The sequence below is a fragment of the Pseudorca crassidens genome, chromosome 1 (assembly GCF_039906515.1).
Source record: "Pseudorca crassidens isolate mPseCra1 chromosome 1, mPseCra1.hap1, whole genome shotgun sequence".
NCBI classification, from domain to species: Eukaryota; Metazoa; Chordata; class Mammalia; order Artiodactyla; family Delphinidae; genus Pseudorca; species Pseudorca crassidens.
The window spans coordinates 145,107,954-145,124,803 of record NC_090296.1 but is presented as its reverse complement, the minus strand read 5'-3'; the positions used below and the strand labels follow the sequence as shown (position 1 = coordinate 145,124,803).

The 16,850-nt window shown below is 50.5% G+C and overlaps 2 protein-coding genes across 3 annotated transcripts in view; both read left to right on the top strand.

The window, feature by feature from the left end:
• The first annotated feature begins 514 nt into the window (after window positions 1-514).
• On the top strand, window positions 515-13,261 carry ARPIN (actin related protein 2/3 complex inhibitor). Its single transcript, XM_067696743.1, has 6 exons — window positions 515-771; window positions 3,332-3,407; window positions 6,261-6,393; window positions 9,523-9,729; window positions 10,110-10,273; window positions 11,121-13,261. Exons 1-6 carry the CDS (start codon window positions 680-682, stop codon window positions 11,127-11,129), a joined length of 681 nt encoding a protein of 226 aa, XP_067552844.1. The 5' UTR covers window positions 515-679; the 3' UTR covers window positions 11,130-13,261.
• A 2,739-nt stretch (window positions 13,262-16,000) lies between these two features.
• Window positions 16,001-16,850, top strand: part of AP3S2 (adaptor related protein complex 3 subunit sigma 2) — a 58,065-nt gene continuing 57,215 nt past the window's right edge. For both annotated transcript variants that reach the window (XM_067696722.1, XM_067696728.1), the window contains exon 1: window positions 16,001-16,158. In XM_067696722.1, the coding sequence (XP_067552823.1) occupies window positions 16,090-16,158 (69 nt within the window). In that variant the 5' untranslated portion in view covers window positions 16,001-16,089. The remainder of the gene's footprint in view (window positions 16,159-16,850) is intronic.

The window sequence follows — 16,850 nt, the reverse complement described above, 5'->3', positions numbered from 1 at the left end:
ACAACCCCTCTGATACTGACCCCGTTTTACAGAGGAGGAAGCACGGGCTCAGAGAGGTTGAGGAACTTGCCCAAGCTCACACAGCTGGGATTCCAACCTTGTTAGGCCGTAGATCTTGACACCCAAGACCAGGCTCCTTCGTTACAGATCCCTGGAGCCCCTCCCTCAGCCACTGTGCGACCTCGCGCGCGGGCATAAAGAGCAAGTCTGTACTTAGCACCCCGCCGTCCCTGAGGGTTGTTCCCTTTTTCCCATTCCTGCTCTCTGGAAACTCATCCTTTCAGAGCTGATCCTATAGGCTCTCTGGGCCTCAATTTCCCCTTTGTGCGTGTGTGGGGCAGGGGTCTCCTTCTAGTAACAAGGAAGAGGGAGAGAAAGAGAAGGGAGTGGCTCCCTTCCCCACCCCCACCCTCGGGGCTAAGGTCCTAGCCGGGTCTTCAGGGAAGCCCACCTCCCGCCAAGCAAGGTCCCACGGGCAGGAATGGGGCTCGGCCCCTTTAAATCCCGCGCGGGAACGCCCGGGGCCGGGCCGCGCCGGTCCCGGATCTGCAGCTGGGAATTGTTGGTCTCCGCGTGTCCTCCCGGTGCTTCCCCTCGCTGTACCCCACCTCGCGGTGCCCCCAGCCCAGCGTGCAGGCTCCTTGCGCCAGGCCTTGAGGGCGCCGCGGCCGTGGGGAGAATGAGCCGCATCTATCACGACAGCGCCCTCCGGAACAAGGCGGTTCAGAGCGCGCGGCTGCCCGGGGCCTGGGACCCCGCCGCCCACCAGGGGTAGGCTCCGCCCGCGTCTCCCCACCGCTTCCCGGGCCCGGCCTCCGTTGGCTCCCGAGGCTCAGCTTTGAATCCGGGCTCCCTGGTTGGCAGGGGGAGGGGGTGCGCTAGCGGGGTCGGGTGCGGGTGGGAGGAAGGGGGGGGCTCGCCAAAGACCTCCCTGGCCTCCAGACCGCTCCTCCCTGCGCTCCCCTCGGAGCGCACCCCCCTGAGACACTGATCGGCGTGAAGCTCACCGAGGGTCGGTCCCGACTCCCAAGCAGGGCTCAAAAGGCGGTGCTTACTTCACGTCAGCCTTTGTCTCAACCCCACCCCGGTGACTCTAAGCTTCACCCCGCTGCCTTGCCTTCAGGCTTTTGCACAGGCTGTACCCCGCTCCGGAAGGGACAGTGTCCTGCTGGACGGCAACAGCGGGTGGGAGTTGGCTTGGCAGGGCCGCGGGAGGGGCAGGGCCTGTCTGGAGGGCGTGTTAGATCCGGAGGGCCAGGCCCTGCCATCACGGACGCCGAGGTCATGAGAACGAATGGACAATTCAATTTGCAATTACTAACACTAAAGAATGAAGGGCGCAAGGGGCGGGGTGCGGTAGGGGCAAGTAAGGTCCAGGGTGTTTTCACTTTTCATCCCCATCCCTTCAGCTGCCCCCACCCCTCTCCCATTTCCGTGGTTCCAGAAAAGGAAGTCCCCAGGTTCTGCTTTTATGAAAACTAGAATTGGGAAGCGGGGGTCCAGTTCCTCTCAGTGAGGGACCCTGCGATCTTGGGCTTGTCACGAAACTTCTGAGTGGGTTTCTCCACTTCTAAAGTGGATACGAATGAGAACAGGAATATGAAAATGCTTTAAAACAGATGCAAAGGGAAGATACTTTATAGCAGCTTAGACCCCGCCCCCCCCCAACATTCGGTGAAATAAAAAAGTAAAGTCCTCCGGTCAGAATGGCCATCATCAAAAAATCTACAAACAATAAATGCTGGAGAGGGTGTGGAGAAAAGGGAACCCTCTTGCACTGTTGGTGGGAATGTAAATTGATACAGCCACTATGGAGAACAGGAGGTTCCTTGAAAAACTAAAAAAGAATTACCATATGACCCAGCAATCCCACTACTGGGCATATACCCTGAGAAAACCATAATTCTAAAGGAGTCATGGGGCTTCCCTGGTGGCGCAGTGGTTAAGAATCCACCTACCAATGCAGGGGACACAGGTTTGAGCCCTGGTCTGGGAAGATCCCACATGCTGCGGAGCAGCTAAGCCGGTGTGCCACAGCTACCGAGCCTGCGTTCTAGAGCCTCCGAGCCACAACTCCTGAGCCCGCGTGCCACAACTACTGAAGCCCGCACACCTAGAGCCCGTGCTCTGCAACAAGAGAAGCCACCACAATGAGAAGCTGGCGTACCACAACAAAGAGTAGCCCCTGCTCCCTTCAACTAGAGAAAGCCTGCATGCAGCAACAAAGACCCAACACAGCCAAAAATAAATAAATTTAAAAAATAATTTAAAAAAAAGAGTCATGCACCACAATGTTCATTGTAGCACTATTTACAATAGCCAAGTCATGGAAGCAACCTAAGTGTCCATCGACAGATGAATGGATAAAGAAGATGTGGCACATATATACAATGGACTATTACTCAGCCATAAAAAGAAATGAAATTGAGTTATTTGTAGTGAGGTGGATGGACCCAGAGTCTGTCATACAGAGCGAAGTAAGTCAGAAAGAGAAAAACAAATACTGTATGCTAACACATATATATGGAATCCAAAAAAAAAAAAAAGGTTCTGATGAACCTAGGGACAGGACAGGAATAAAGGCACAGACGTAGAGAATGGACTTGAGGACACGGGGAGGGGGAAGGGTAAGCTGGGACAAAGTGAGAGAGTAGCATTGACATAAATACACGACCAAATGTATAAAAGATAGCTAGTGGGAAGCAGCTGGATAGCACAGGGAGATCAGCTTCGTGCTTTGAGACCACCTAGAGGAGTGAGATAAGGAGGGTGGGAGGGAGACGCAAGAGGGAGGGGATATGGGGATATATGTATACATATAGCTGATTCACTTTGTTATACAGCAGGAACTAACACAACATTGTAAAGCAATTATACTCCAATAAAGATGTTTAAAAAAAGTGAAGTCCTTTATATTTAGTAAACACAATAGTTTACAAAGCGCCTTCATATTCATGATCATATGTTATTGTCATAGAAGCAGAGTGAGGTGGCTATTACTCTCCCATTTGGTGGATAAGAAGACTGAGGCTCTGGTTACAGCAACCCCTGCAGGAGGGGCCATAGCTCAGTCTTGCAGCCTGTCAATGTTCCTTCCTACCCTCCAGATGGTGCCCCAGCCTTTGGGACCCTCAGAGGAGTGGGGGCCCAGTGTGGGAGCCCAGAGAAAGGGGCTGCATCATACTGGGCCTGCCCAGGGACCGGGTAAATGGGAGACACACCTGGGACTTGCTTCTGTCCTAGTGCAGACCCTGACCTGGGCCATTGCACTTGTGGTTCTTGCCTGAGGACTGACAGAACCAGTTGAGCCCTCATTCTCTCTCATCCTTAGGGGGAATGGCGTCCTGCTGGAAGGAGAACTGGTCGATGTATCTCGGCACAGCATCTTGGATGACCATGGCAGGAAGGTGAGGATGTTTCCCTGGGGGCACCCGCAGGGCACTGGCTTCAGGGTCCTCACCCACCAAAGCATCTCTCTGCTTGGCTCTGCCAGTGCCAAGACTTGGGGTCCAGCTCTTTCCCTGAGGGGCTCACAGGGCAGGTGGGGGGGTGTTGGTTGGGAGATTAGCAGCCAAAAGGGGCGACAGATGGAAGAGGTCAGTTAGGGCTGTGCTGGGTTTGATGGGAGGGCCTGGGTTCTTGCTGAGAAGACAGACCAGGCCCTAAACCCGAGGGGTGTGTTTGGGGTCAGGACTGGGAGTGAGGTGAGTGGTTCAGGCCTCAGGCTGTGGGTTCTGAGTGGGCTGGAAGGCCTGCCTTCTGAAGAGGTCCTGTCACCTTCTGATGGAACAAATTTAGAGTGCTGGGAAGCTTGCTGGGTAGGCAGGATGAGTGGCTCTTTATTCTGGGGCTGAAGGTCCAGCTCCTGTCCTCTGGCCTGGTGGTTCCCACTGCCTCCGGACCTGATGGACAAGGTCAGAGTGAAGTTATCTGCCTGTGTGGGTGCAAGGTCAACAGTGACCTTCCGCTTTAGGGGTACCAGCTCTGTAGCTGGGAAGTCGTGTGTACTTTGGATTGTTTAAAATTGAATTACTTTAAATGCATGGTTGGAGTTTGCTGTTAGAAGGCGCCTTGAAGTGACTGCATTTGCAGAGTGGTGAATATCTTAGCATGGGTTTACACATCTTTTTTTTTTTTTCTTTTCTTTTCTTTTTGGCTGAACTGCAAGGCTTGAAGGATCTTAATTCCCTGACCAGGGATCGAACCCTGGCTCCCTGCAGTAGAAGCGCGGAGTCCTAACCACGGGGCTGCCAGGGCATTCCCTTGCACATCTTTTAATATCACTGTGTGGCTGGGTGTTTTGGAATGTTGGATTTTTATAAAGCAGGTCACTGGTGTGGACCTGGACCTCCACGTGTGTAGGGGTGTGAGAGCGTTGAGGTGGGAGGAGGGTTGCTGGGCCTTTGTTTCCAGCCTGAGTGTCAAGCCACGTTGCCCGGGGCTTCGGTTCCCATGTCCATGCCCTTCTCCTCTTGTCCTCTGAGCCTCCTGGGGTTATGCCCTTTATCACCCGCCCATCTCAGATGTCCATGGACACTCCTGGCATTCTCCATTCTGTACTAGCCAGTGTTTCTTTCCTGAGCACTAATTCTAAATCTCCACCCCCCCCCCCAAATAACCCCACCCAGATGTGCTGACCACCTTATCTCCTTGATCTGTAGAACCGAGCTCATTAAATCCCTTCTTGAGGCAGGCCAGAGGCCTGGGGCTACACACAGCTGTTTTTTCACCCACACTCCATGTGAACAGCCTCAGCTCCGGCTCAGCACTAGTTTCAGGTCAAGAGATGCTTTGCTGCGCCCTCCCCTCCTTAGCACGCAGGTCAGCAGGCTGAGCACAGCAGTCTGGAGCCCTAGCCACCCTGCCCGGGAGAGCCCAGCAGTAGCTGAGTGGAGCTGGCCCGCCTCGGCCGTCCTCCACAGGCAGGGTGTCCTCCAGCCCCTCTCCAAACTTGCCTTCTCCAACTCCTTCTTTCCTAATGATAGTGCACTAGACGCCCCCGACCACCAGCCTGCAAACCTCCACTGTCTCCCCTCCCCCCTCCCCCAGGTGAGTAATGTCTAGTCCTGCAGGCCTCCTACCTTGACCATTTTTCCCTCCCCTCCCTTCCTCTTTCCATGTCTGCTCACCTCACATGGGCCCTCAGGAACTCAGCCTGTCCTGACTAAACCTTGCACCCCCTCTCCTAGCTTCTGGCTGCACCCAGCGCCCATTCCTGCCCTGCTGCCAGCTTGTCTCCTGAAAGACACCTCTCAGGGTCTCGCTGCTGTCCAAAAACCTTTCAGGATTCCTTCTAGTCTACCACATAAAATGCAAACTCCAAATGCCAACTCAAGGCTGATCCCCCACTTGCTTCCCCAGCCTGGACTCCCATGAGACCTCTCAGGGTCCTGCATTGCTCAAATATCCACACAGGACCTTGACTTTTATTTTATGTACTTGTCCAGGCTCTTAATATTCTTCCTACACCCTTATCCCACAGTTGCAGGTTTCTCCCCACTCTGAGACCTTGCCTTCTCTGTTTCTCCCAGGAAGTGGTTTCCTTCTCTTTAATCTCCTGTTTTGTGTGTGTGTGTGTGTGTGTGTTATTATAATATTTATTTATTTAACTTTTTATGGATGTATAGTTGATCTACAGTGTCATCAGTCTCCTGTTTTAACTAGGACAGCTGGCAAAGAATTTACAGCACATTTCATGCTTTATACTGTGCTTGCTCCTTGAACCCTTACAACGTGCCTGAAAGTAGACATCACGTTGTCTCCAGACAACAGGGGAAACTGAGGCTAGGGGTGATTTGCTCCAGGACTCACATCTGTTGGAAGAGGCACAGTAGCTGTCCTCACTCAGAACTCCATTTCAGTGCCCTTTCCATGGCATCTTGGCTGCTTCTGCTTCTGCTTTATGGTATTTGGGCTCCTTGGTGCTTGGGTTATGGTTTTCTGTATATTCTTTCTGTCTCTCATATGTGGAGGCCTTGGGGTCAGGCTCTGAGCCCGCCCTCTCATGGATGTCTAGCCATGGTTCATTATGTGTGGCAAGTGCTCTACTAAACACATGAATGAATGAATGAATGAATGAATGAATGAATATTGGGAGTGGAAGCCTGTGGCCAGCTTGAATATCTTTTGGAGGTGGGGTGGGATTCTGGGGTAGAGAGTGAGGTTGAGGGGGCTGCAGCCGGAGCACTTGGGGAGTGTGTGTTGTGTTGGAGGCTGAAGGGAATGAAGCAGCCCCTCACTGCCTCTCTGCTTGGTCCCAGGAGCGCTACTACGTGCTGTATATCCGGCCTAGTCACATCCATTGCCGTAAGTTCGACCCCAAGGGAAATGAAATCGAGCCCAACTTCAGCGCCACCAGGAAGGTGAACACAGGCTTCCTCATGTCATCCTATAGTAGGTACCCTTCGCCCTTTCTCCCTCAGAGCCTTCATACACTGTGGTCTTCCTTTGTCTCCAGAGGTCTCTTGGTCCCTAGAAAGTGTCTTCTCAGCATGGTCGGCCTTGAAGTCCATGTTTGGCCTGAGGGGCCCCTGGCTGGACTCTTCCTGCCCCCCATTCACTCAGAGGATCCCTGGTGCCCTACCTCAGTGCTGAGGACCTGGGTGCCTTCCCAGCTCCTGCCATCTCCTGCAGTCTGGCAGAATCGTCCATGAACCTGCCTTAGTGCAGAGCCCAGGCCAGGTGGCCTCCATTTTCCTGCCAAAATGCTCACTTTGTTCTTGGGCCCTTTGTGATCTTATTCCTCTTCCCAGTTTTGGCTGGAGAAGGACCTTCTTGCTGTCTGCCCCGTGTGAGAAGGTTTTGAGGTTGAGTGGGTACTCATCATCCCTCTATCGTTTTATCCATTCATGCTTTCAGTTGCTCATTGAATATCTGAACATTTAGTGAGAATCCACCATGTGCCAGACTCTGAGCTGCATGCTGAGGGTTCAGGGACTAGCAAGACTCGGACTTGCACACAAGCCATTCTCAGGCTGGTAGAGGAGATGGACAGGCCATGACTGGAGCCCTAGCGGGGGCTCTGAGCCCAGGCAGGCGTGGTTGGGGGAGGTGCGCTGGAGGAGGGAATGCCAGTACTGGATCCTGAAAGACATGCAGGTATCAGCAGGGTGCCAGGGCTTGGAAGGGTGTTTCAGAGAGGGGGCAGGGTGCCAAGGGCATTCTGGGAACTGAGGGCTTCGGCAGGTGAAGAGCAGCCCTGCAGAGAGGGCACTCAGTCGAGGGTGCAGGGGAGCTCTGCGTGAGTGGTTTTAAGTTAGGTGAGTGATATGATTAGATTTGCTCTTTTTGAAAATGAATTTATTTATTTTTGGCTGCATTGGGTCTTCGTTGCTGCATGTGGCCTTGCTCTAGTTGCAGTGAGTGGGGGCTACTCTTCGTTGTGGTGGGTGGGCTTCTCATTGCAGTGGCTTCTCTTGTTGTGGAGCACAGGCTCTAGGCACTCGGGCTTCAGTAGTTGTGGCACGCGGGCTCAGTTGCTCCGCGGCATGTGGGATCTTCCCAGACCAGGGCTCGAACCCGTGTCCCCTGCATCAGCAGGCGGATTCTTAACCACTGCACCACCACGGAAGTCCAGATTTGCTTTTTAAAATCCCTGGGGAAGTGAAGAGACTGGAGACCAGAAGGCTATTAGGAGGCCATGATGGCATCTAGGAGGCCCAGGATTAAGGACTGGTCAGTGAGGATGGAGAGACTGGGCAGACTCAAGATAGAGGAGGGACCATGGCCTCGGTGTTTGTTTGGATATGGGGGGAGTCAGGGATGACCCCAGGATTCGGGCTCAGGTGCCAGGTTTGCGGAATGGAGGTGCAAGAGGAGGAGGTTTGGGGAGAAGATATCTGTTTGGGACACATGGCATTAGCCACGTGGTGGTGCTTCCAGGTAGAGGTAGATGTGCTCTAGGGACTTGGTACAGTTCTAGAACCCAGGAAGAGGGCTGGGCTGGCAGCAGGTATTTCAGAGTCATCACACATGGGTCGTATTGAAGCTGTGCCAGTGGACAGGGTCAGCCAGGAAGTTGTCCTGGGGAACAGCAACAACGGGGGCGGACAGGGAAGGAGCCTTGTAAGGAGCAGGGGCGGGAACGCTGGCGGGGTCTGAGCGGGGTGGGGCAGGTGTGTGTCTCTGAAGCCCAGCGAAGCCCAGGGGTGAGGAGTAGCAGTGGAGTCAGGCGGTGCCCAAGACCCAGGTAAGTCGGGACGGCGGAGCATCCAGTGGCTTCACAGTGACATGCTCCCCAGTGACTGGTGGGGGGTGAACAGTGTCTAGAGTAATGGGTGCCAGAGCCGGAATGCAGGAAGGTGGTAAGGAAAGATCCAAGAGAGGAGAAGGAGAGGCAAGTCCTGGAGGAGGTGGGAGGGGGTGGGCTCTGGGGCCCAGATGAGCTGGCCTGAGGCAGGAGGGGAGACACCTCGTCCTTTGAGACAGATGGGAAGGAGGAGAGGTTTCTTGCGGTTCTAGGTAACTGGACAGGTAGGTGGTGGCCCCACCTCTGGCTTCTGTTATCTTGCGAAGTAGGAGATGAGGTGGCTTGTCTGGGGGACAGTGGGCAGGGTGAGGGTTGAGGAGAAAGTTCTCTGTGTGAGCAAGGTGTCTAGGGAATCCCAGAAGGCATCCCTGACGGAGCTTGGCAGAGGTTTTACACCACAAATGGAGCATGGTCTGGTGTTCGGGACTCGCGGCCGCCTGGGTATCAGTGTGGGGAAGGCAGCCAGTGGACGGCACTGGGGTTGCCATACTCTCAACGCTGCAAGTTCTCACTTCTTAGTCTGGGACCGGGACTTCCCCCTCCATGCTGCCCCCGCCCTGGGATTAGCGGATTTGGGACTTTCAGGGTAGGCGGGTGACAGGCTGTTGGAACCTTCCCTGAGCCTCTGCACTCTGCCCAAGCCAGGATGAGCAGGCCAGTAGAGGGTATGAGGACCACCAAAGTTTGCTGCTGGTTCCAGCAGACCCCACCCCAGCCAGGGAGTCCCTGAGAGCCCAGAGAGAACCCTGCCTGGTCACTGGGGTCTCAGTGGGAAGGCAGAATTGTGTGAAGGGCTTGAATCCTGCCTCCTCCACTGACTAGCTCTGTAACCTTGGGCAAATTACTTAACCTGTCTAAGCCTTAATTTTCTCATCTGTGAATAGGGATAGTAAAAACATTGACACTTGCTGAGTGCCAGGCCCCATGCTAAGTGCTTTACGTGCATTCGATATTTCTTTCACATGTCACGTCAGTCCCATCGGGTAGGTACCTCTTTTATCCTTATTTGTCAGGCACAGAGAGAGGTTAAGTAACTTGCCTGTGGTCACACAGCATGTAAGCAGATTTGCACCAGCTAGCCTGGCTCCAGAGCCCGTAGCCATAACTCCTCTGTGATGCGTTCCTTGAGTACTGGCAGGATGGGAACTCAGAGCCCCTACCTTCAGGTGGTTGTGAGCGTGTACAACACTGAGGCCTCACCTGGCTCCTAAAAAGCCCTCCTAGAGTGCTTGCTATTACAGTGGTAATGACTGTCTCGTGCTGTGTGCCTGCAGAGGTGGAAGCCAAGGGGAACACCGACAGACTCACGCCTGAGGCACTGAAGGGGCTGGTGAACAAGCCAGAGCTGCTTGCACTGACGGAGAGCCTCACCCCCGACCAGACAGTGGCATTCTGGATGCCTGAGTCGGAGATGGAGGCCGTGGAGCTCGAGCTGGGGGCTGGGGTACGGCTGAAGACTCGAGGCGACGGCCCCTTCCTGGGTGAGCAGTGCAGCCCTCACTGTGGCCTGATGCTCCTATATGGCCTGTGGGGGCTCCTGGCCTCCTGTCTGAGGCTTACCCACCCCTCCTGCTTCGAATTCATGGAGCAGGCCACATCTGGCCTCCCCGTGGACAAGACCCCTTGAGATTTATTCCTAAGTCCCTGGGCAAGTGCTTTGGGGCCAATAGCCTGAACACTTTGGATCCTGGGGTGCTGCCCAGTCCCATGGTTCCTGTGGGTGACCTCTCCTATCCATTGCCTTGGGGGTCCCATCCAGGGCCTCCCTGAGCACACTCAGGCCTAGGGGACCCCAGCAGAACGGGCCAGCCCCCACTATGTTTCTGCCACACGGAGAGAGGCCTTTAACTTCTCATTTCAGATTCATTAGCCAAACTCGAGGCTGGAACAGTGACCAAGTGTAATTTCGCTGGTGATGGGAAGATGGGGGCATCCTGGACAGACAACATCATGGCCCAAAAGTCTTCAGAGAGGGCTGCAGTGGAGACCCGAGAGCAGGGGGACGGCGCTGAGGACGAGGAGTGGGTAAGTCCGGGGAGATAACCGTGGACCTGGAGTTGGTGTGGTTCATCTCCTGGCAGGAGTTTTGTATGCACTGGTTGTGGTTGGGTGTAGGACAGCAGCATAAACTTTACTCCCCAGCTTTGGTGGAATTCCTGAGAGTGTGTTAGCATCAGGAAAATTCCCTCAAGGTGTGAAGGGACCTTTCTTCTTGGTGGGTCTGAACTGTGCCAATCAACAAGAGAGCCCCAAAGATTTATGAAAGCAAGGGATGGAAAGAAGGGAGTGCAGAGGGGAACCAAGGAGACTTAATTCCATTAAGGCTCCAAACATTTCTACTTCAAGTGAATACATTAGCCATGTTGAGCAGCTGAATGAGCATTTTTCCCCCCTTTGTTCTCGGCTTCCTGCCCAGAGTGGCTGGAAAATGGCTGACCTGGTCCTTAATAGTTATTTTGGCCCAAAGTTCAGCCTCCTAGTTGATCCTCAGCCTACTCACGGTTGATTTGGTATTTTGAGGTATATTTCACCTGAAGATTTGAATTGGTGTCAAAAGGCCCCAGATTGAACGTTTAAAACAAAGTCTCAGAAAAATGGGCTCTTGATCTAGGTGATGAAGATGATGATATTTGCCAGAGAAAGCAGGGCAGATAGAGGGAGTGGATTCCCTTTTGTCTTAATAGAGTGAGTCTTGGACTAAAAAACAATTGGAGTTGCCAGGCTGGCTCCCTGGGCCAACACTAATGAGATGAGGCCAAGGCAGGTAGCCACGGGCCCCCCGGTACCACTCATTCGAACCCTTGTTTGTCTGATGACGGTAGAAGACTTTTACGAAATGTGCTCTGTTCATATCTCTTTACTTTACCTCTAGGACGACTGAGGTCAGTGAGAGATGGGGTGCCTCCGGGGCCCACTGTTGAGCATTTCTTCCATCAACTTTCACTCTGGAGCTCGAGAGAGCAGGTCCACCAAGCCTTGCCTGGTTCTTCCCTACAGCCACTGTGGAATACCCTTTGAACAAGCTCTGCTAAAATCAAACGCAAGAGCCTGACGTTAGACGTGGGGCCCCAGCCTGTGGCTCATGGAGGGTCCCTCCCTGGATGTGAGTCTAGCCTTCCTAGACATTTTCATGGTGGCCCTCACCCTGAGTGGCAGCCTTGTTTCTGGAGGCAGGCAGGGGGCAAGTCCCCCAGGGCAGTCAGAAGAACTGGACTTGGTTTTGGTGCAGAACTGGTGGGGAATCCCTCATCTGCATGCAGAGTGGCTCAGAGGAGAAGTTAGCGGGGCCTCCTTCTTCTGTCCTTGTTGTATTTCTTGCTTTCCTTCTGCAATTGCCCTCCTCCCTAGCACTCTGTGCTGTAGCCTCTGCCCTCCTGCTCAAGCCTCCTTGTCCCCTGTGCCCTTTTCAGTCCCCAGAGCTGCCACTTCTTTATTCCTCCTCTGGTTCTCTGCCACCCTGAGAGTTCCTGTCTCCTGACCTCCTTTGGCGGCTTTCCTGGGAATGCTCTTTTCAGGGAGGCTGAGAGCGTTCACAGGTGTGGCCAGCTGGTCTCCAACTCTGACTCATTCTGCCAGGCCACATTTTGGACAACACCTTTTTTCTTGTTTTGTACCTTGAGAACTTTTTACGAATGAGTAAATCTTCAGGAAGGATTCCTCTACACTGACTGTGTTATTATTAGGTATAAACTGAGCAACCTCCCTATAAGAAGAAAGCCGTATCTTTTTGGTCATGAACATTGCCTTGCTGGGTAGTATGCCCACACCCACATCTATGAAGAGATCTGGAGTTGAAATCTACACGTCCTAAGAATGGGTAGGGACTTGGTGGAATGTGGATCCTGCTTCTCTCAGGGAAAAGAGGGGTGGTGGTAAACTAACAATTATGGAGTCCCCTAATGTGTCAAACACAGCACTAGATGCTTTCCGTGATGATAATTATAGTCCCTGACTGTTGAGTGCCTCTTGGTTCTATTACTTGTGCCAAGCACTTCCAGTATCTTACTTAATTGTCACAATAATCCCAAGAGGCACATGTGATCATTATCTCCATTTTTTTTTCATATGGTTTTCATGGTTGAGGTCCCAGCGTTTATTATCAGGGTTCAAACTTTCATTTGCCTTCCTGCATATTTGAGCCTGGGCTCAACAATATGGCTGTGAGGCTTGGGGTTAACACTTCATTTAGGCCACCTGAAGTCACAGGTCACTGGACTGCCCTCGGGTCTCTTCTGTTCTTGTTGCCCTTTTCTTAGTTCACATACTCGTTCTCTTACCTCAGCTACTATAGAAGCCGCCTCGCTAGTGTCCTGTGTCTGAATGGGGCTGGCTCACTGTTGAGCATGCTGGGACCTCAACCATGTGGTGGCCAGGGGAGGGGTTAAACAGGAGGAGGACTGGGGACACTGACATGGGGAGAGGCACCCAGTGAGGGCATCCTGTTGCCCAAAGCACTGTGGCCAAAGGGTATGGCAAGCTCACGTGGGCAGGCCACCATTCTAAACGAGGAGGCACAGCGTGTCAATGGGGGAGCCCCTGGGCAACAACTAGGCTTGGTGTCTTGGTGGGGTGGGGATGGGCTCCTGGAAGGAAAAGGCCATGGTGGCTGGAGCTTAGAGAATGGTGGGAGGTTGGGCATGGCATCTTCAGCATGTTAAGTATTTTGGGACTTTATCCTTAATACCTTGGAAGCCAGTGATCCCCGGGAGAGTAGTAAGATCTGATTTGTATATTTCAAAGATCACTTGACTGCAGAGAAACTGAAAGCAATGAGCTCAACTAGGAGACTGCTGCAGTGGTGGGGGTGAGAGCCTAGAGTGATTTAGTCTATAGCAGTGGCAGAGGAGATGGAAAGAAATTCAGGTAGACAGGTGGAAAGGGACTTTCCAGCAAGAGAAGAGGACCTGCAAGGCCATGGAGGTGGGGGAGTGGCCCGATCTTGGAATATGCAATTTCTGTACATGGTCATTGCAATTTTATACCAACACATAAAATTTGATAATCCTTTTTCAATTGATGTTATATAACTACTTCCTATCAATATATCACTAGTCTTCATGTCATTGTTTTTAAGATTGACTACCTTAATAGCTCTATTATTTTCCAGAATTTGGGTAATTAATTGATCCCTCTTTGGAGCTATCTGTGTCAAAAACTATTGTAAATTACATAGTTCCCTCAATCTCACCTGCCTCCCCCCGCCACTATATTTTGTTTTGTTTTGTTTTGTTTTTTAAGATTTTTTGATGTGGACCATTTTTAAAGTCTTTATTGAATCTGTTACAATATTGCTTCTGTTTATCTTTTGTTTTTTTTGGTGCGAGGCATGTGGGAGCTTAGCTCCTGGACCAGGGATCAAACCTGTACCCCCTGCGCTGGAAGGTGAAGGCTTAACCGCTGGACCGCCAGGGAAGTTCCCAGGGTTATTTCTTTAGGGATGGATTCCTAGGAGTCAGATTACTGGGAATCTAGGAATTCTTTGTAAAGGTCTTGGGTTTTTTTTTTTTCTGTTTGTTTTGTTTTGGTTTTTTTGGCCACGCCATTGCAGCATGTGGGATCTTCCCTGACCAGGGGTTGAACCCATGCCCCCTGCATTGGAAGCTGTAAAGGTCTTGTTATATTGCCAAATTGCTTTCCAAAAGGGTTGTTCTAAATTATAATCTCACCAGCAAGGTAGGAGAGGACTACTTTCATGCTACCCTTGCTAGACTTGGGTATGATAATATTTTAAAAATTGATATTTGATAAGGTTAAAATAACACTTTAATTTTAAGTTAATACTTTAATTTTAATTAGCCTTTTCCCCCATTAATAGTGAGCTTAAGCATTTTATTTCATGTTCATTTTCTAGATGTATTTCCTCATTTGTTACTCAGTTCCTTTGCCCATTTATTACTGGGGGGGGGAGGTTTTTTTGGTTTATCAGTTATTTATATTTTAAATATAACCATTTGCCATATTTAAAAAACTTTTCCATTTAAAAAAATTGACTTACAAACGTAAAATTTTTGTATAGCTATATCTTGACTTTTTATGATTTTTATTGCTTCTAAGCTTATATACTCTTTTCAGATGTTAGATTCTCTATCATTTTCTTCCATTCTAGTTATTACTTGGTTTTATATTTAACTCTGTATTCCACTCTGCCTTTAATTTGAGAGAGTATGAAGGGAGATAACTAAATTGCTTATTTTCAAATTGCTAACCAGTTATCCCAACACACTGAATTCCTTCCCACTGTCAAGATATGATGTCTTCCACATCACATATTAAAATCACTTATACTTAAATTATCCATTATATTTCAATAAGTCTCCCTTTAATGACAATGTGAACTATCAGAGTAGGTTTTAATAGTTGGTAGAGCTAGGTCTCACTTATTATTCTTCTGTTTCAGAATTTTTTTTGGTATTCCTCCTCAACATTTGAAATATTTTGTCAAGTTTCAGTGCATATTTATTGCCTTTGGATTCTTTTAAATGAAAAAAAACTCTGGCTACAAGAGTAATACATTTTATTTTAGAAAATTTAAAATAAGAAAAAAATATAATTCCACCACCATTTTTAAAATCACTTATGTAGTACTCAGTTATATACCATGCACTGCTCTGAGTACTTACAAATATTAACTCTTTTTGTGCTATACCAACTGTCTTAGGTAAGTAGAATTTTTTTTTCAAGTAGAAATAAACTAGTCTTACAGTAAAGGAAACTGATATTATGCCTGTTTTACAAATGATGACACTTGCCCAAGGTGCACAGGTGGTGGAGAGAGCCAGGGTTTTGATCAGAGCAGTGTGGTTCCACCGGCCTGTGGTGAACACTATGATGCTGCCATTCCATCAGACACAATTATTATTCATATTTTGGTGTATATACTTCCAATCTTTTACAAAGTGGAGTGTCCCTCTACATACATATGCATGTGGATCAATGCATTTAACCAGTTTCTCATTTTGGAATAATTAGTTTGCTTCCCACTTTCCCCTGTAATAAGACTGCTGAGAGGTATGTTCTTGAGGCTAAATCTTTTCACACACCCACATCGTTTTATTATAAATTCTAAAACTGGAAATGCTGGGTCTAATGTTCAATATATTTTAAAGGCTTGATAAATATTGTCAACTGTCCTTTGGGTAGGTGATTCCAATTTGCAGCTCTATCTGTGATATAAGGACGTGCCCCACCTCACCCGCACTAAGTCATTAAAAGAAAATACAAAAACTTTACTAATTTGGGGTCGCCGGTACCTTTTAAAAGGAATTGCATTAAAGATCCCTTAATTCCACCATTCGCTATCTACCGTGGAGAGAGAGCCCTTTTGCACGAGGAGGCACATATATAATTCACTACAGCATTGTATGTAATACTAAAAAATAAAAATGAACCTAACTTTCCCCAACCGGGGAATGGCTAAATTAGCCTGCATCTCCACACCGCGCAACGTTCTGCAGTGTTAAGGGGAAGGTAAGACTGCATGTGTTAAGGCAGACGACGATAAAGGGAGACTCCCGCTGCGCTTCACCTGGGAGCGCGGCTGCTGTTGGGCTTTCTGCTTCTTGATCCCCTTTTCCGGTGTGCTCGGCTTTGCGCCAGGCCCGGGATTCTGCGGCCCTAGCCTCGGTGTCTGCACCAGCCTTACCCCCGCAACCCGCCGCCAGTCCTGGAGCCTTCTCCAAGGCGTGCCGGGAAACCGGACTCTTGGTGGTCGGGCCCTTGGGCTCCGGGACATGTTTCCGGGAGCTACTTTCAGCAGCGCACCAACCGGAAGCGTCCGTGTTGTGGCGGAAGGAGGTGCTCTCTGGAAGCAGCCGGTGGTGAAAGGAGCGTGGCGGGCAAAGATGATTCAGGCGATTCTGGTTTTCAATAACCACGGGAAGCCGCGGCTAGTCCGCTTCTACCAGCGTTTCGTGAGTGCGGCCGAGCTTCGTCACATCCTTTCGGGGCACCTGCGCCCCTTCTCTCTCTTTGTCCCGTACGGCGCACGCGGGCATCGCCCGCTGACCTCCTAGGCCTCCTGCACCGTATATGTGATCTTCCCCAGACCGGGGCCAGTGTCAGGCCTTGTGTCCCACGCCCCGCTACCCCCGCTCCGCTACCCCCGCTCTTTTCCACCCCTTCCTGGATCCCGGCATTTTTGTGCCATTTTTGTGACACTTCTCGCAGAGTCTCAGGGCTCTATAAATGGTGTGTGTGTGTGGAGGGGGTGTGCCTCATGGACAACTTGAATGATTGAAATCAAATGAATCTCAAATTAATTAAACTGTTAAACGCAGTTTCACGAGGAGGAAGAAATACGCAGCTTTTTAATTATTTTGCTTTAGCTAACGGATTTGGAAAAGTGCTTTCTTGGAATTATTTTGCTTCAGTGTAGGCTGGGACCGCCCAGGAGCTAGATACCTTTCACTACGTAGAGTTGAAGAAAAAGTCAGTTTGAAAGTGGGAAATGTTGAGAAATTATACATGATAATGTGAATTTGAATTTTCCAAAGGCGTTATTCTGGAAAAAATAAACATCATTATTTGCCTCCTGCCACCCGACGTTTTATTTCTTCGTGGCTAGGTTTCAAAATGTTAAGTACGTAATTGTGAAAATTACGTA

Excerpts from the sequence above, each read along its gene's own strand:
- ARPIN (XM_067696743.1), top strand. The coding sequence starts at position 680 with ATGAGCCGCATCTATCACGACAGCGCCCTCCGGAACAAGGCGGTTCAG. Across the intron at positions 3,408-6,260 it reads TGGATGACCATGGCAGGAAG|GAGCGCTACTACGTGCTGTA; the intron begins GTGAGGATGTTT and ends GCTTGGTCCCAG. Across the intron at positions 6,394-9,522 it reads CTTCCTCATGTCATCCTATA|AGGTGGAAGCCAAGGGGAAC; the intron begins GTAGGTACCCTT and ends GTGTGCCTGCAG.